At 40.6% G+C, this 19,467-nt stretch overlaps 1 protein-coding gene and 1 pseudogene across 2 annotated transcripts in view; one reads left to right on the top strand and one right to left on the bottom strand.

Annotated features, from left to right (window-relative positions):
* Positions 1-11,694, top strand: part of LOC127427369 (protein TANC2-like) — a 117,232-nt gene extending 105,538 nt beyond the window's left edge. The window contains exons 18-24 of one of the 2 annotated variants that reach the window (XM_051674938.1): positions 510-685; positions 871-1,003; positions 1,910-1,942; positions 5,344-5,435; positions 5,525-5,671; positions 7,242-7,342; positions 7,424-11,694. In XM_051674938.1, the coding sequence (XP_051530898.1) occupies positions 510-685; positions 871-1,003; positions 1,910-1,942; positions 5,344-5,435; positions 5,525-5,671; positions 7,242-7,342; positions 7,424-9,473 (2,732 nt within the window). In that variant the 3' untranslated portion in view covers positions 9,474-11,694. The remainder of the gene's footprint in view (positions 1-509; positions 686-870; positions 1,004-1,909; positions 1,943-5,343; positions 5,436-5,524; positions 5,672-7,241; positions 7,343-7,423) is intronic. The other variant, XM_051674939.1, reaches the window with a different exon arrangement.
* A 952-nt stretch (positions 11,695-12,646) lies between these two features.
* On the bottom strand, positions 12,647-16,997 carry LOC127427210 (glucose-6-phosphatase 3-like; annotated as a pseudogene).
* Positions 16,998-19,467: the final 2,470 nt, after the last annotated feature.

The raw sequence follows: 19,467 nt of genomic DNA, 5'->3' as shown, positions 1-19,467 counted from the left end.
TTGAGTAATTTAAAAAAAAAAAAAATTTAAGTAATTGTACTTCTGCTTGAGTAAAGTGTTTGGCTACCCTACACTTTTCAAGAAAAACATTTGACAAAAATAAGTTTGTAAGGTTTGAAATGATAAAACAATAGATATAGTGTTCAAAATGAAGACAAAATAATGTGAAACTTTTTTGGTTTTCAAACGTAAGTGGAATATTTCCATAGTTAATGTGATGAAAGACACTTGTAGCTACAGTAGGACACCTGTGTGAACTTGCAGGGAACCGACTTCATAAATCCACTAAAAAGTAATTGCAAAAATGGCTTCCAGAAATCTTACATTTGTTCTGAGAAAAGCTTTTGCACTATTTATTGATTACAAATATATTTGATATTTTGTTATTTAATACAATGACATTCGGGCATTTCAAAATGGGACTTAATTTTCCAAATACTTTTGCCACTGTATGTCTAAATATGATGACCTCTGTTACTGTTTGTGTATGATGTCTTGCTCATATCCAGATGCATCTATGGATCTGATGGATAAGGAGGGGCTGACTGCGCTCAGCTGGGCATGTTTAAAAGGACATCTGTCTGTGGTCCGCTGTTTGGTGGAAAGGGGCGCGGCAGTAGACCATGCAGATAAAAATGGAAGAACCCCTCTCGATCTGGCTGCCTTCTATGGAGACTCAGATGTGGTAAGTACTTATTGTCTTTTTTTTAACACTTGAACACTTCGACTAGCAATCTTTCAAATTCACAATAATTTGATTTTTATGATATACTTGCATCACTCTAATGTATCCACTATAGAAAGCTTAAAATATGCTCCATATTGCTACATTTATTTAGTTACTCCATTAATTCTCTCTCTGTCTCTCAGGTGCAGTTCCTGGTGGATCATGGGGCTTTGATAGAGCATGTGGACTACAGTGGGATGCATCCTCTGGATCGGGCTGTGGGCTGCAGAAACACATCAGTGGTGGTCGCCCTGCTTAAGAAAGGAGCCAAAATCGGTACGGCAAAGTTCACAGGGTTTGTAGTTTGTGTGAGTGTGTGTTTTCATGTAGCTCAGCTTGTGCTGTGAGTGTTCTCGGCTGCTCTAGCGTGCTGCTGCACTGTGCTTTTCTTTATTTACTGCGACTGTTATCGGTTAATGTGTCTCTCTCTGCTAAGTATGACACTTTTTGCTCATGTTGAATGTGTTTTTTTTTTAATTCTGTTTATTTTATTCCTGTTTGTTTCTTGCGCTCTTATTTTCTCTCCTTACTCTCTCTCTGTTTCTTAACTTATTGGTAAGAGATAGCTCAGGGGTCTCAAACAAGCGGCTCACAAATTCAGTTTCGAACTTTTTGTACGTTTGCATAAGTTATAACTGCATTTAGGTTTGGTCTTTAATGTTATCACGTAGTTCCAAAAGGAATGATCCAGGTTTAATACAAGTTAAGCTCAATTGAAAGCATTTGTGGCATAATGTTGATTACCACAAACATCATTTTTACTCCTCCCTTGTTGTTACTGAGAAAATTCTGACCGCTAGATGGTGCCATTGACCAGTCAGAATCAAGTATTCCAGAGAGCCGCATAATATTATGATTTTAGTGTGATAAAATCAGAGCTTTACTACCGGTGTTTATGTTTTAGACCCCTGAGATAGGTGATCGCTGTTAGTGCTGGTGTTGTTTTGTTGTTTTATTTTACATTTTTGATTATTCCCCGCCTCTCACTGCTGCTTTTTTGTGTCCCCTCTCACTTTTCTTCCTAAACCACTACATCTCTCTTCACTTCCTCTTTCACTCACCTACACACACACACACGTCACACTCTTCACCACCTCTGATTGTGTCATTCACTCCATTCCATTTTCCTCCAACCCTAATCCTCATTTACTCGCTCTTACACCCCTTGACCTCTGGCCACAGGATGTCAGACGCTGCCGAGTCGGCACAAAGGAGGTAACGCTTACGCTCAGACTGTTGGGATCTTGCTTCCCTTCAGGCATCCTGACAGCATTCTCCTCCACTTTGTTCTGTGTTCTGGTGCTGCAGTTTTAACTAGCACTGTAAAAGGTTTTGAATATAGGAGTATTTAATATATACCCTTTTATAGGGTAGACTGTTGCATTGTTAGAATATTGTAAATGGGAAATAGTCAAGAAACAGTAAAGTTACACCTGCCATTTTTTTTCTGCTTTTTTCTGAAGTCTACTTGCTTGCTGTGTCTCCACCTGTCTCAGTCGATCAATATGTCTGTTTGTGTCTATGTAGGGTGAACACAGGTAAAGTGGGCCACTTTTTTTTTTAGATGAAAAACTTTACTGTCCCACTTTGCCTGTATTCATCCTATGTATCGTGTATGTTGTGACATTGTCTCAGCAACTTTATGCAACGTTATAACATTTATTTTCCGTCCAGAGTTGCATTCATTTTTGGCCGAGATATTGTATTGATGACGGGAGAGTCGAACCACTCCGTAAAATCTTCTACAGCACATCCCAAAGACTCTGTGGTGGCCAATTCTTGTGTGAAATTGATTCCTTGTGCTCCCTGAACCACTCTTTCACAATTTGAGCCCGATGAATCTTGGAATTATCGTCCTGGAAAATGCCCGTGCCATCAGGGAAGAAAAAATCCATTGATGGGATAACCTGGTCATTCAGTACATTCAGGTAGTCAGCTGACTTCATTTTATTGCCGCATGACTGTTGTGCTTGAAAATCCCAGGAGATCAGCAGTTACAGAAATACTCAAACCAGCCCATCTGGCACCAACAATCATCCATGCGATTATCTAATCAGCCAATCATGTGGCAGCAGTGCAGTGCATAAAATCGTTCGGATACGGTCAGGAGCTTCAGTTAATGTTCACATCAACCATCAGAATGGGGAAAAAATGATCTCAGTGATTTGGACCGTGGCATGATTGTTGGTGCCAGATGGGCTGGTTTGAGTATTTCTGTAACTGCTGATCTCCTGGGATTTTCACACATAACAGTCTCTAGAATTTACTCTGAATGGACCCAAAAACAAAAAACATCTAGTGAGCGGTTGGAAACGCCTTGTGGATGAGAGAGGTCAACAGAGAATGGCCAGACTGGTTAGAACTGACAAAGTCTACGGTAACTCGGATAACCGCTCTGTACAATTGTGGTGAGAAGACTATCATCTCAGAATGCTGTTCTGAGATGTGGGTTGATGCTGTTTTGGTGGCATGAGGGGGACCTACACAATATTAGGCAGGTGGTTTTAATGTTGTGGCTAATAAGTGATTGGAAGAGTGCATACTGTATTTTGTTTCCCCTTATCTGTTTGATAGGGCACAGACATTTCAAAATAAGAGTCCCTGGTGTATTATGGGCTTGTTTCTAATTAAAAGTCTTATGTACCAAATATTGTTTCTGGTTATTATTGGTATTTTGGTAGCAAAAGTAGCCACTGTGTCTGTGCACTGTCACAGTGAGGAAAATTATGGGGTTTTTTTTTTCACTATTAAAGTATCTAATAATCGGTCAGACTGAAGATGTTTTTTGTGTTTAAATGTCAAGTTTATTTATTTTTTAGCAAATGTACAACACAAGTAGATATACATGGAAATAAGATACATCCCAAGAAATCTCCAGCTGCATTAAAAAATATAAATAATCTCCAGCCACTCATGTCCAGCTCCTGCATTGGCGTGTCAGATTCCACAGTGTGATCATCCATCCCTATGCCCTATTCCCTTCAAAGACAATTACCTTCTACTGTAAGAGCTTCAGATAGCTGAAAGGTGATAACGGCCGTTCAACTTTGGCAAACTCCATATCATGTTGTCTAAAATTCCTGAAGCATTCTTTGGTAAAATGCCTCGCACACAAACGAGAATTCTCCGATATTCCTCCTCCCCCTCGGAGTGTAAAAATTCAAGCTAGCGAGCCCACAACCAGGGTAGTTTAGGGATAGGGAAGAGGGTTTGGGGAGTGGAGCAAACTTGAGCTGTTGGTCAAACTTACTGCCCAGCCCTTGTATCAGGACATACACCAGCAGAAAAGAGAAGTCCTTGCGAGTGGGAGGGACAAGTTAATGTTTTTGATTAAAGATTAAGAGGGCAAACTTTTCTTTTCTTTTTTATAATGTGCACGGATAAATAGTTTAGAATAATACAGCAGCAACATCCAATAAGAAAATAAGAATTGTCCGCTTTGATTTCATGGCGACTTTACGTCAAGCAATCTTGCAATTAAAAATAGCCATTTTCAATTAGTTTTTAGCTATTTTTTTATCAACAGCCATTAGCAACTAAAAATAACCATTTGACTCATAAATGTATAGGAGCCATACATTTTTTGTCTGGAGCCCTGTTCTGAAAATAGTGGTTGTTGCTCTGTATAAAGTGGAGGCATAATGTAATTCTTTATTTTTATGAAATCATGTTTAATGCTACAAAAACAACTTAATATTTAGTCCACAATTTACACTGTCTTCGTTTTAAGAAAAGTTTTAAAATGTACAATCATTTATAGATGCGTCACTGTGCATGAATTCAGCAAGCCATGTCAGAAGATGTTATCCACAACCGCTGAGCTAGAGTCAGTTTTCCGATTCCAAACAAATGCTCATGTGTATGTTGGAGGCATGAAAGCAGAATGCTGCACCTCCAAATTAGGACACACTGATTTGCAAGATTATACACGTTTATTAGTTTTGATGCAGGGATTTTGTTTGTGTGTGTTTGCCAGGATTCAAGGGAATTTGCTTTGCCATATACAGTTTATCAGGCTTACATATTTTATTGAGGGTGCTCTAATGCTAGTTTAGCAGCCCTGTAGAACCGGGCTTGGTTAATCTTCATGCACTCTTCAGGAGCTGCGTCAGGAGTACGGTCTGCAGTGCGGCTCAGTAATGCAATAACACTGGAAAATGAGACACAAAAGTGTAGCATTCATGGCATTTCTGTATTCACTTGAAATTATTTTATTTGGACAGTAAAATGCAATTTGAATTTGTAGTGCACAATAATCGCAGTTCTCTCAAATATTCGCAGTTAGATCAAATAATCACGATAAGGCGATCATGTAATAATCGTGACAGGCCTACTAAGGGGACACTTCCCTCTAATTAGATAGTGGGTTAGGGGTTCAGCTGGCAGAAAAGGTTGGGAAATCCTGTACTAGACATAGCACCCTTTTTAAGATTTAAGGTTACAGGGAGTGAAAGCTGAGTTCAAGCAGAAAGCATCTTTTTTCCTCATGCTGTTGTCCATGCCTTCATGTGTTTAGTGTGTCTTCTGAGCACTCTGCACTCTTCTTTCACCCTCTGTGTTTTTCTCTAAAACCCGTGGTTCCATTTTGACCCATTAAACATCCCGTTACCCCATAGGTCCTGCCACCTGGGCCATGGCGACATCTAAACCGGACATATTGATTATCCTACTGAGTAAACTTTTGGAGGAGGGAGATGGCTTCTACAAGGTCAGGTTTACTCAAAATTCACCTCCACAGCTTTACCTAAAGCAAAGTCCTTGGTTTATTTACCCAGTTTATCATCTTTTCACTTGCAGAAGGGTAAAGTGAAGGAGGCAGCTCAGCGCTATCAGAATGCTCTCAAGAAATTTCCCTGTGAAGAATTAAGTGAGGACCTGAAGACCTTTAAAGAGCTCAAAGTGTCTTTGTTCCTGAACCTGTCTCGCTGTCGGAGGAAAATGAATGTGAGAATGGAACTAACACTTATAAAATTAATGATTACAAAATCTCTTTCTGATTCTTAGTGTAGCCAGTAAGGATCTGTGTGTAATACTTCTGTATTGCCTTATCATGACACATAATTTGGTTTTGTTTTTCAGTAGTGTTGTGATACCTACTGTATTATAACTCCTTAATTTTGTTGATACACATCTAGTACAGATGTGTAAAATAATTATTTCACCCCCATGATAAAGAAATAAAGTACACTATATGGCCAAAGGTATGTGATCACTCCCTTCTAATGAACAGGTTTTGCTATTTTAACTAGGCCCATTACTAACAGGTGCATAAAATCAAGCATACAATTAAGCAATCTCCTTAGACAAACACTTTCTCTTCCAGCATGACAGCGAGGTCCATACAGTAATTATTTACTGAGTCTGGTGTGGAAGAACTTGACTGGACTGCACAGACCTGAGCCCCATTTAACAGTTTTGAATTGAACTGGAATGCAGACTGCAAGCCAGACCCCATCACCCAACACCAGTGCCTGACTTCACTTATGCTCTTTTGTCTGATTAGCTGCTTTTCCACTATCGTGCCAGTGCGAGCCAGGGCTATCAACTGGCCAGCCAAGGCCAATAGCCTCGGACCTCGAGCCACAAGTCCAAAATCGATCTGCGTTCCCACCATCTGCCCAATAGCCCCACAGCGTTGCCCTAAAACCCACCCTTAATATGCTGCCCTGGTGCCAACTTCTCACACCTCACCCATTTCACATTCACAAGCAAAAGGAAAGCTCAAACTGATGTATCATGTTATCTAGAATATCGAGTTTATATCGAATGAAAACATTAGCTAGCTGGCCAGATAAATTAGTGATATAAACTCACCGACTGTAACTGCCATGATGTCCCATGTGGTCTCTCCACTAACAGTTAGTGGTCTCTCCACTAACAATGTCCAAGCACACCATCTATGAAAGTTCACCGAACCATGGAAAGTAATTTCTTTGGGCAGCACTTTGTCCATCGGGCATTTTAACGGCTTTGTACTGTGCCCGCATTTTTTTCCCCTCGAATCTTTACCGTTGTGCACCAGATACATATTCTGACAAGTTCTGCGAAACTCCGCCTATGACACAGAACCCGCCTCAATCCCCAGTTGACCTTATGTGGCCCAAGGGTAAATGGTGGGCCAAAGGCCATTGGCCCAGAGAAAACCCTGAGCTGGCACAATGAAGCCCGGAAGTGTCAGTTGGAACGCAACTGGCCCTGGAATGCACTAGCACTCCCTCATTTGGCCACGATAGTGGAAACGCAGCTATTGATAGCAAATCCTCATAGTCAAGTTCCAACTATTAGAAAGCCCTCTCAGAAGAGTGGAAGCTGTTATAGCAGCAAAAGAAGGATTTACTCCCTATTAATGCCATTGGTATTTAAATTAAATGTTCAAAAAGCACAAGCAAGTTTGGGTGTTCACATACTTAGCAGATGTAGAGTATGCCATGTAGAGTAGATTCCTTGCTTAACTGAGGATAAAATAAGTTTATATTATCAATACATGGTGGAAATTTTTTGGTTTTTCCCACAGGACTTTGGTATGGCAGAAGAGTTTGCTACCAAGGCCTTGGAGCTGAAGCCCAAATCATATGAGGCTTACTATGCTAGAGCCCGTGCCATGCGTAGCAGCAGGTAGGGGTCTTCCATTACTTTCATTAATTTTACATCAAGTTACTTCAAGGTGGTTAGATATTCCCATTTTCCACTCCATAGGCAATTTGCTGAAGCACTAGAAGACCTGAGGGAAGCTATAAAGCTGTGTCCCAACAGTCGTGAGATCCAGCGACTTCTTCAGCGTGTGGAGGAGGAGTACAGACAAGTTACCCAACCAGAGGAGCAGGAGCTCGAGCCTCCTCCATCTCCACCTCCATCTCCCTTACCAGTTGAGGAGGATGAGGAACCCCCTCATCATACCCCTCCCCCTGAGCCAAGACTGGATGATATGGAACCTGTCCAGGACTTATTTGAAGATGATGACTTTTTGGAACAAGAGCTAGAGGCTGTGTCTCTTGGCCTTGCCTCTGATATTCGCTCAAACACCTCCAGCCTGGCAATTATACGAAGTCCTCCCCATTCTCCAGCCCATCATGACACAGGCTACCTATCTGGTAGGCAGGCTTTTGAGTTCCACCCCAGCTCCTCCTCCATGTCATCCCCTACCCATCATAGTTACCAGTCCACCTCCCCATGCATCTCCCCTACACATCAAAACTCCCACTACCGCCACAGTCCACCCCACACCTCGTCTGCCCGGTTCAGCCCTCCACCCATGGGCAGTGGAGGGAACCAGGGGATGGACTACCAGAGGCCTCCACCCTCTCCTCTTCAACGTGGATTCAGGGCTAGCCCTCCAGTGGAGAGTGTTTGTTTATATCGATCCCAGTCTGGCTCTCCAGTCCGCTACCAGCAGGAGCCTCTACCTAGCCGACCTAAATCGCCACTGTTGAAGATGAGTAGCCAACGTTCCTTCCAGCTCCAGTCACAGCCTTCGCAGTCCAGCCAGCACCACCAGGCTCAGGGTCTCCGCCTGCAGCCCTCTATGGCACAGATTGTCCGCACTAACCAGCCCAGTAACAATGCATACAGCCAGATGGCTCACCCACTCAGCAGTAGGTACCAGGGTAGTTCCATGGATGTGGACAGGGAACGAGAGCGGGAGGCCAGGCTGGTGTACCAGCCCTCCCTGGATGGCCGATCCATGTCACAAGTGCAATCCAGCCTTAGAGTGGGAGCACTTTGTCAGCATGGAGGCCGAGGTGGGCCTGGCGGGGTTCTAGAATCAAATTTGGGGAAAGAAGAACATCCTCAACGTCCAGCTTCAGCTTATCGTTCCACCACAGGGGGACCTGGAGGTATGCGCTTCAGCCAAACACCCCAGATTAGTCGCAGTCAGTCAGCGGCATACTACCCTGTCTCGAAGCATGAACTTGAGAGGGCAGTGGCAGCCTCTGCTCTGCCATCATGCCAGCTGGGCTCTCCCGAGATCCCTCACCTTGTGCGTAGGCCTATCAGTGCCAACACAAGTGACCTAAAGCAGCATGTGCCACCCCCCAGACCACTGATACACTCCCAGAGTGTAAATCTTCGCTTCTCCCCCTCTAGCACTAATATTTCCTCAGGCTCCAGCTGCAATCTAGCCCCTGGCTTTAGACCCTCCTCCTCCTCCATGGCCCAAATGGAAATCCCATTGCAAGTTGCATATGAACGAAGCTTTGATGAGGCATCTGCTCTGTCTCCCTCTCAGAGCGGGCTCTACGCGGGTGAACCCGCTCGATCCCGGACCACGCCGTTCATGGGAGTTATTGACAAGACTGCAAGGACTCAACAGCAGTACCTTCACCAGCCTTCCCGCGCTTGGCCTGTGTCGTCCCTGGAATCGGTCATCACTAGCCCCACATCGCCTGGCAATTTGATCCACCAAGCATCCACTGCTTCCTCCTACAGCCCACCTACTTCTCTAGGCAATATTGCCTACTACAATAAGACCAATAATGCCCAAAATGGACACATGCTGGAAGAGGACTTCTATGCCCAGCCGCAGCCCTCCTCCCTGGGCATGCTCGCCAACGGAGGGGCCCGTGATCGAGACCGCCTGGAGCGGGTTAGCCAGGTGCCCACATACCAGGATGTTAAAGTGGCACGGACGATGCCTGTGGCACAGGCATACCAGGAGAACATGTACCGTCAGCTTTCCCGTGATTCCAGACAAGGTCCCACCTCGCCCATCAAACCAAAGAGACCCTTTGTGGAGTCAAACGTTTAATAGGCACCCAAAAGGTTGGCACAAAGGTGTGTGTGGAAGTGAATATTTATGTCAGTTCTTATGTGAGGGACTGTGTAGGTCCAGGATATTAAAACCAGTATTTCTTGTATAGAAATAAGCATAGGAAAAATACTTTTAATAAACTACAAAAAATGCAGTGTTAAAAGTTCTGTACAAATATCTGTGCCTATTTAAGGTGGACTCAATCTATTGTTAAAAACCTAGTATTTAGAACTTGGGTGGTGGGCAGGTTCCAAAAACCCTGAAAGCACCCCTTTGGAGTGTTAGAATACAAGTAAAAAAATGTTCTTTAAAACTGCACATTATAAAAAAGCACATTTCTTGACATTGGCGAGGCCTACAAAGAGGAATTGTGTATCTTGCCATTGTTCCCAGTACTAAAATGTATTATATTGGGCATCTACGTGTTAAACTCATTCCCGCTCTTCCCAATGAAACTAAACAAAACTGCTAGGCTTTCTGGACATCACAATGTTGGATTGTTCTATACTGTAAAAAGTGAAAAATAATAAGTTTCAATCTAAACTGTAGTTACAGAAGGAAAAATTCATATTTATAATTAAGTTATATGATGTATAGAAATATTAGAGCAGTTTTTGTGCCAGTTTTATTTTATTTTTTTATGTATTGATTTTGCCTTTGGAAAGGGTATGAAATATTTTCAAAATGGTGATTTAGAGTTTGTGACAAGAGATTATTATCTTTACAGTTATTAACTTACAGTTCTGGCTCCCAGGCAAAAACAATGTGTATGTCAAAATTCACAGTTGCAGAGTGGCAATAATATTATTGCCTTCTTGGGAATAAGCTCACTTAATATGGTATTTTTCAACTAACCCTCAAATTCAGTGGATATCTCTTTTGTTCTTATTAACAAGATTAGCTCAGTTAATTACCAAGCACTGGAGTGGCAAAACTGCCATATTTCAAGTGAAACGAATGTATCACACCATAGACGTCTTATAAACTCTACAGTATGTATACTACGCAACACAATGTTTCAGGGGAGTTTGCAAAGGTAGTAATAGAATTTCTTCTTTTTTGTTTCTTTATTGTTTTAAGAAATGGATTATTGCATTTTCACAGAGAAGCATCAGTATATCAAGTGAAGTATGTTTGTTTTAACTTTAACTGTTTTTGTAATTTTGGGCTGCACTGATAGTCTGTGACATTCTGGAGAAAGAGAGCACTTTATTCATTTGTAAGGATTTTATGGAATGTGAATACTGGGGGTTTGGAGATGTTTGTGTTTTTGAATCTGGGATGAAACATCCTTACTAACAAACATTCAGTGAACACTGGAAAATAACCTGTGATTAGTTGTACTAGAAAACAAAATAGCAGTCATTGTCCTTGGTGCAATTCTAATTTTTAAAGCAAATGAATGAACAGTAATATAAAATAACAGAATTATGTTTTTAAAAAGATATAAAAATTTGTATATAACAGCCTTTATAGAGCACAGTGTACTTGCTGTATATTGTGGCCAAATGTGTTTATGCATACAAAATCCTGCTCTCCTCTGCAAACGCCAAATGCAATTTAAATGAGTCTCACATGTCAAACAGTTTAGTGGCATCACACACTCTCCCAAAATGCAAACCAGCTGTTTTGAAATAGTGTATTTGTGGTGTAAAAAAACATATTCAGCTAGTTCCTTTTGAAGTTCTCAGCTTCAGAATGCAGTATTATTAACATGCAGAACTAACTGTGGCTTTGGTCAGATCTCAAAAACACAGTATATGGACAGATACCATATTCACATTTCCACTGTTGTTAGTGTAAACCTGCTTAAATCAAGAGGGGAAGATAAGCTAAGTAAATACAAAGGTGCGATGCAGTTTTCAGTGCAAGTTATTTTTGCTGTACATAATTTGATGCATGATTTATCCTCCATTCTCCCCACAAAACTGACATGTACAGATATTCAAGAATCTGTTCTATGTCTGAAGCCGAAAGAGGACAGAAAACCTGACAAAAAAAATAAAATAATCTCACCTCTCATCACCACCAAACACAACAGTAGAGACATGGCGTTTACCTCTGAAGGGTTTGACCATTCTTTGTAGTTTTCAGTTGAGATTTGAGTTGACTTTATTGTATTTGCTTGCTAAGCAGAGTTTCTCATCTGTAAATGTGAGCTTTCAGAGCGCTGTGACAACATTCAATGACTTCAATAAATCAGAATGTGTTTTTATCATGTCATTGGTCATTTTTATACATTTTATGTAAAGTTTAAGCATGTATAAAGAAATATATAACAATAGTCAAGCTTAAATGAGCCTTTCGTTTATTGAGACATACAGAACTGCAATATTTTTCCCTTCAGTGGCAATGAATCAAACTATTAGTGGCGGATGGCAAAATAAGAAAAATAATCCCATAGACTTACATGGACAGAGGACCACCAGCTACATAAATGACATATTTTGGCTTCAAAACTGCAAATTTAACCAAAAGGCAAAGAGTTTGTAGCACTTTATCTAGGAACTAGAACATCATATACATTTGGGAATTGTTTCTTTTCACTCTGGGCAGTAAGCAATGCTTTAGAAACCACACTGAACACCTTAGCAACTGCCTAGCAGCAACCATCCAGATAAATTCCCTTAAAACCACTCAGAGCACCTTGGCAATAGTTTAGCAAATACTGGTGTGAAAAAGTTATCAGACCAACTCCAAAATCAGAAAAATCTAGTTTTTTTTTTAGATAGATTGATTTTGCTGCTGCTACAGTAAATTAAAGAGAGAGAGAGAGAGAAAACATTTTAATGTCTGTACAAGTATATAGTTCTTCACAAACTGAAAAGTCCAAAAAGACTAAATAGATTGAGTGAAAAATTGATTTAGAACACATTCTGTTCTACAAAGAACTTTTAACTTTTCAAAGAACAATATCTTAAGAAACATTTTTGTGCTAATCAAAGGTCACAGTTTCCTTGGCACAAGGCACAAACTAAATTTGAACTGCAGCAATCCACATTAAAACAGACAAAAAGCAATAATCAAACTGAACTGTCTGCTTGTAAACCGAACACCACAAATTATTTATTCTCGAGCTGCCTGGTTCTTTTTGGGTCATAAACTTAGTTTTGATGGCTGGTTGCCTGGTTCAACGACGATCAGTAGCGTTCTGTCTCTGGTATTCACTTTTAGTCCCTCTTGGGTTTGGCTGTTAGAAGATGCACAAATCCTGGTACTAATTTCATGACCACCTTCGGCACAACTGTGTATTTAAGAAAGAACAGGGAATAGAAGAGAAGAGGATCAGCAGTGGGCAGAGGAAAACTGCTGATGTAGTGAAGGGCCATGGACAAGAGGGCTAGACAGAGAGTCCTGGGGACCCAGGAAAGAGCCCATCCACCTGGCTTCCAATACTGTGCAAGTCCAAGGCCCAGTAGAACCCTGGCATCACGGTTCAAAGAGGAGAAGGGAGCGGTGTCCATACGGACACACTGTGGGTGAGAACACCACCTCTTAGCCAGTGCGACAGACCGACAGTGAGATTACGATGAAAAAACAGCCTTGTCCATACAGATTAGCCTTTGACCAACTAATACAAATATACAACATGTCTTAATTTCAGTTTGTGACTTTTAGAGGCCTTATATGGAATAAGGAATAGTTCTACCAAAAATGAAAATTCTCATAGGAGGATCATTCTGCTGCTTTATCTGGGCCAGCTTCACAGGTGGACTGGAACTGTTGAACTTTTGGTGGGTTTTTAGAAAACAATCCATATTCTCCTATCCACCAATAAGGCCTCTCCCCAAATAGGACCCCATCACGTTGTGAAAATTAAAGGAATAGTTCACCCAAAAATGAAAATTCTCTCATCATTTACTCACCCTCCTGGCATCCCAGATGTGTATGACTTTCTTTCTTCTGCAGAACAAAAATGAAGATATTTAGAAGAATATTTCAGCGCTGTAGGTCCATACAATGCAAGTGTGAATGGGTGCCAAAATTTTGAAGCTCCAAAATCTACATGAATCATGAATCCATGAAGCTCTGTTACAATGCTCAAGATCATCAATATCAGCACTAATATCAATATCATTATTTACCAAATTAATCTTTTTATAGCCTATATATTCACCCGATTAAGAATTTAATGTATATACAGGTGCATCTCAATAAATTAGAATGTCGTGGAAAAGTTCATTTATTTCAGTAATTCAACTCAAATTGTGAAACTCGTGTATTAAATAAATTCAATGCACACAGACTGAAGTAGTTTAAGTCTTTGGTTCTTTTAATTGTGATGATTTTGGCTCACATTTAACAAAAACCCACCAATGCACTATCTCAAAAAATTAGAATATGGTGACATGCCAATCAGCTAATCAACTCAAAACACCTGCAAAGGTTTCCTGAGCCTTCAAAATGGTCTCTCAGTTTGGTTCACTAGGCTACACAATCATGGGGAAGACTGCTGATCTGACAGTTGTCCAGAAGACAATCATTGACACCCTTCACAAGGAGGGTAAGCCACAAACATTCATTGCCAAAGAAGCTGGCTGTTCACAGAGTGCTGTATCCAAGCATGTTAACAGAAAGTTGAGTGGAAGGAAAAAGTGTGGAAGAAAAAGATGCACAACCAACCGAGAGAACCGCAGCCTTATGATTGTCAAGCAAAATCGATTCAAGAATTTGGGTGAACTTCACAAGGAATGGACTGAGGCTGGGGTCAAGGCATCAAGAGCCACCACACACAGACATGTCAAGGAATTTGGCTACAGTTGTCGTATTCCTCTTGTTAAGCCACTCCTGAACCACAGACAATGTCAGAGGTGTCTTACCTGGGCTAAGGAGAAGAAGAACTGGACTGTTGCCCAGTGGTCCAAAGTCCTCTTTTCAGATGAGAGCAAGTTTTGTATTTCATTTGGAAACCAAGGTCCTAGAGTCTGGAGGAAGGGTGGAGAAGCTCATAGCCCAAGTTGCTTGAAGTCCAGTATTAAGTTTTCACAGTCTGTGATGATTTGGGGTGCAATGTCATCTGCTGGTGTTGGTCCATGAAAACCAAAGTCACTGCACCCATTTACCAAGAAATTTTGGAGCACTTCATGCTTCCTTCTGCTGACCAGCTTTTTAAAGATGCTGATTTCATTTTCCAGCAGGATTTGGCACCTGCCCACACTGCCAAAAGCACCAAAAGTTGGTTAAATGACCATGGTGTTGGTGTGCTTGACTGGCCAGCAAACTCAACAGACCTGAACCCCATAGAGAATCTATGGGGTATTGTCAAGAGGAAAATGAGAAACAAGAGACCAAAAAATGCAGATGAGCTGAAGGCCACTGTCAAAGAAACCTGGGCTTCCATACCACCTCAGCAGTGCCACAAACTGATCACCTCCATGCCACGCCGAATTGAGGCAGTAATTAAAGCAAAAGGAGCCCCTACCAAGTATTGAGTACATATACAGTAAATGAACATACTTTCCAGAAGGCCAACAATTCACTAAAAATGTTTTTTTTATTGGTCTTATGATGTATTCTAATTTTTTGAGATAGTGAATTGGTGGGTTTTTGTTAAATGTGAGCCAAAATCATCACAATTAAAAGAACCAAAGACTTAAACTACTTCAGTCTGTGTGCACTGAATTTATTTAATACACGAGTTTCACAATTTGAGTTGAATTACTGAAATAAATGAACTTTTCCACGACATTCTAATTTATTGAGATGCACCTGTATATTTCGCCAGATGAGGTTTTTTATTATTATTCACAAAATATGAAGTTAGAGACTAAATGTATGTGCTGACAGGGCACGTTTCCATGGCCACATTTTACTTTTCATGGCGTATCTTCAACTTGATTTATCTAATCAAAATGACCAAATTTGCATTGAAGTGAGAATAAAAATATGGATGAATAGACATTGCTTGTTTTTAAATCATGGGTTATACTGTAGAACCAAGTTATTCTAACTGTAGAATCCTCTGGAGAAGGAACATGGATAAATATTGGGAACTATCAGCGTTGATTTTTGCCGATAACTGATAGTTCCAAAATGCAACTATTGGCGGCACAGATTCATCAGTAAAACCGTTATATAGGTCTACCTCTAGTACTCACCAAGACAGATCAATCCCAATGTTTTGCAGGGCAGCGTGCAGCAGAAGGGCTCCAAAGAGCAGAGCCATGCTGTAGCGTAGGAAGAATAACAGAGGGCAACATTCAGGCACGGTTCAGCTCAGATAAACCTGTGGAAAAGTACATGAAGTCTCCAGGTCTGTCCTGTCACTGTGTGATCTTATCGTGTCTAAAATGACTACAGCCTCACACCTGTCTTTATGCTTTGTGGATTTTAAACAACGACACTTGAAAAATTATTACACTGTTAGCCTCCCTAAATAGGTATTTTCTTATGTGACAAAGGTATTACCTGTCAGAAGACCTGTAATGAATTTATGAGGAAAGTGAGCCAAGATGAAGATTCAAGAAAGACCAACACATCCCCCAAAAAAATGCATAGAACAGATACGGCACTGCAGCTAAGATTTTACTGTAAGAGAGAGAAAAAGAATTAGATCATCTTTACATAAGTAGCATTTATTGATCTCAGACATGTTTGGACCCCACTGTAAATATTGCGATCTGAAAATTATTACCAAAGAGCGTGATATGTGAACCCTGGAAGGCAGACCTGCCTGTGCAAGCATGAGAGAAGGATGCCAGGGAAGAGATGATTACCCACCAGACAGCTCCTGTGACCATGGCATTACCCGAGGGACTGCCTGAAAGATAGAGTCGCCTGGTCACTTTGTCTTGACATCTGGAAATAGTTCAGGTAGTGTCATCCAGAAAAGAGGATCATTCTGCTGCTGTATTTGGGCCAGTTTCACAGGTGGACTGGAACTGCTGAACTTTTGGTGGGTTTTTAGAAAACAATCCAAATTCTCCTATCCACCAATAAGGCCTCTCCCCAAATAGGATCCTGTCACGTTGTGAAGATTAAAGAAATAGTTCACCCAAAAATTACAATTCTCTCATCATATACTCACCCTCCTGGCATCCCAGATGTGCATGACTTTCTTTCTTCAGCAGAACATGAAGATTTTATCTCAGCTCTGTATGTCCATACAATGCAAGTGAATGGTGACCAAAAATGGTGCATAAAATTAATCCATACGATTTCAGTGGTTTAATCAATGTCTTTTGAATTGATCCAGTCGGTTTTGGGTGATAACAGACTAAAATGCAATTTCTTTTTCACTATAAATCTTGAAAACAGCAGTCTCCTATAAGTTCATCATTTCAAGCTTCATTACACTTCCTAGCGCCATCTAGGGCTCTGACAGAGATCTTATCGTACTGAGAAAACATCCTTCACGGTTCTATCCAGGGTTCTGTTTTAATGAGAAACTCAACTTAAAACAAACTTAAACACAGACACATATGCAACATGGCCGCGTGCATCTCTCTCTCTCTCGAACCGGCATCTCTGGCTGCCCTTTATCTCGCTCTACCGCTGATCAGCCGATTCAACGCCGGCCATGCTCCATCATGGCCTGGCCACGCCCTCGTCACACTCCTCCCCCGCCCGATTCAGGCCGGGGCGCCACCAATCTGACTAACTCCCATCTCTTGAGGGGAGACGCTGCCCTTCCAGCTGTTCTGTCAGCCGGTGGTCCACCCCACCTCCTGCGAACCTGGGGGAGAGACGAGGGGAGAGAAAGGGGAAAGGGAAAGGGCGAGCGGAGACACACAGAGAGAGAGAGAGAGGGGAGAGAGCTCGCCAGTTCCCGGACACGCTGTCGCCCAGTCCTCAACCACTCCTCCGCCCTCTGGTGGACGGCAGCGAGCCTTCCGACCCCTGGTGGACGGAACCACTCCTCCCCTTCTCGGCGGCAATGGTTCCTCCGGCTCTCGGCGGCCGACAGCAACCCCTTCGTCCCCAGGCAAACAGAGGTGGCTGCTCCTTTGTGGGACGGCAGCGGCGAGGACTCCGCGATAGCGCATCCCTCCACCCTCCCAGGTTTCGGCACCAATGTAAAGGGGTAAGGGATAGGCAAGGAGGAGGAAAGCACCAGCTGAACAGTCAATGTAAAGATTAATGATATAAATGAACTTAAAACAACATAAAACCTAAAGACAAACACACACAACACGGCCACGTGCATCTCTCTCTCGAACTGGCACCTCTGGCTCATCTATTTCAGTTGTATTTCTCCAAAATAAAACTTTAATTAGAAGCTACATGCATGTAAACATTAAATACATGCAAACCGATTTTTTCGTGTATGGTTCAATAAATAAGTAGATTTTATGTCCAACCATATGCTAAACAACAACAAGCGTTTTTTAAATTCAGCTTCAAAAGTGATCAAAACTGCTTCAGTTAGGCTATTTTTGACCCCATTCATTTTCACATTGGACTGGAAATGGGATGGATCTGTAATCCCTTATTTGGGCATACAATTTACATAACACTTTACAGGTCTATGACTGTTTAGCAATGACTTGTCTTTGTACTTAAAAATCATAAGTGAATGGTCACATGAGGTTTGCCTGGGAGGAGTGAATGGGGACACCTATCAGCTAGTTCATTATGATGGCATAGCCAAATGTCTGCTGTAACTGGTGGGTTAGAGCATCATTTTATATCTGTATGGTGCTCTGGTAGGAATGTGCACCTAACATGTTGCACTAATGGACTGTAATACCTTTTTCTGTGTATTGGGGAATGCAGTGATGGGTAATTTATGCTTGATTTACATGTCATATATAAGGAAGCGTAAAACACAGTTATTAACTTTTTTAAATTTAACTATGGTTTTACAAATGCACTTATTTAACAATACAATCTTTAAATTAATACAAATGTAGTGATAAAGTGTGTCAAAATCTGATCAAAAGTAGTTTTTAACTGTCTCTAGGATAGTCAATACCTGTGTTTTTTCAGTTTATGAAAAATAGTGGTTAAGTTATGCAAAATGACAAAATATTTATTTCTTTAGTCATATATTTTCTTGCAATTATACATTTTTACATGTATTATTAACAGTATTTTTATGTATTTGACAGTGATATACCACCATAACAAAAGCAATTTTTTGTAAAATTACAGAAAATTATGCTACTTTTGTCAATAAAGAATACTTTATTTTTACAGTTAGTTTTGTTAAAAATGTCATTTAAAAGCTGTTAAAAAAACAGATATTTAATGTACTCCATTTATGCAGAATTTTTTGTTAAATCACGTGACACATTTCAATAAACAGTTTATTCTTGTAATTTTAAAACTATCTTCCTGTCATTTTAAAATGCAGGGGGAAAAATTTAAAATGTATTGGTAAAAACTGTAAAAAAAAAAAAAAAAAAAAAAAGAGTTCACAGTAACAATTCTTGGTTCATTCATGACGAAATGAATGTGCAATTGTAGTGCGATCCCTTAAAACGCACTTCACATTCCAACAAAAGTGAATAACTGGGTCCGTAAACAGTAGTCCATATGACTCGTGCTGTGCTCCATGTTTTCTAAAGTCACACAACAGATTTATGAGAGGAACTGACTGAAATTGCAAATGGGTCATTCTCCAAAAATTTTGACTTTCCAACTTATAAAATATTGACATTTTTTGTTCAGTTCAGTTTTTGCCTATAAATGCTGAGGGTAAACATTCTGTAACATATTGACATTCATTTTTATTCATTTAATTTTGTTTCACGAATGAAGCAAGTTAACACGAAGTTAACACTAATGAGTTAAATGGGTTACACCACATTTTGAGGGTTCAATGGGGTACAACACCAAATATTTTTGTGTGAAAATATTAGTTAAAATGTGAATTAATAACTTTTTAAAATGCTGGGAAAAATCACTATATGCATATTTAAGCAGCCTCTGAACTTTGACCTTAAAAATTATTTAACAACTTTTTGTATTTAAAGATTTTTAAAGCATAAAAACATGATTTAGGGACAAATATTCTTTTGAAATGATTTAAATTATTAATAATAATTTT

This window comes from Myxocyprinus asiaticus, chromosome 36 (assembly GCF_019703515.2).
Source record: "Myxocyprinus asiaticus isolate MX2 ecotype Aquarium Trade chromosome 36, UBuf_Myxa_2, whole genome shotgun sequence".
Classification (NCBI taxonomy): Eukaryota; Metazoa; Chordata; class Actinopteri; order Cypriniformes; family Catostomidae; genus Myxocyprinus; species Myxocyprinus asiaticus.
The sequence above is the reverse complement of the archived record's forward strand: the minus strand, read 5'-3'. Positions and strand labels throughout refer to the sequence as shown.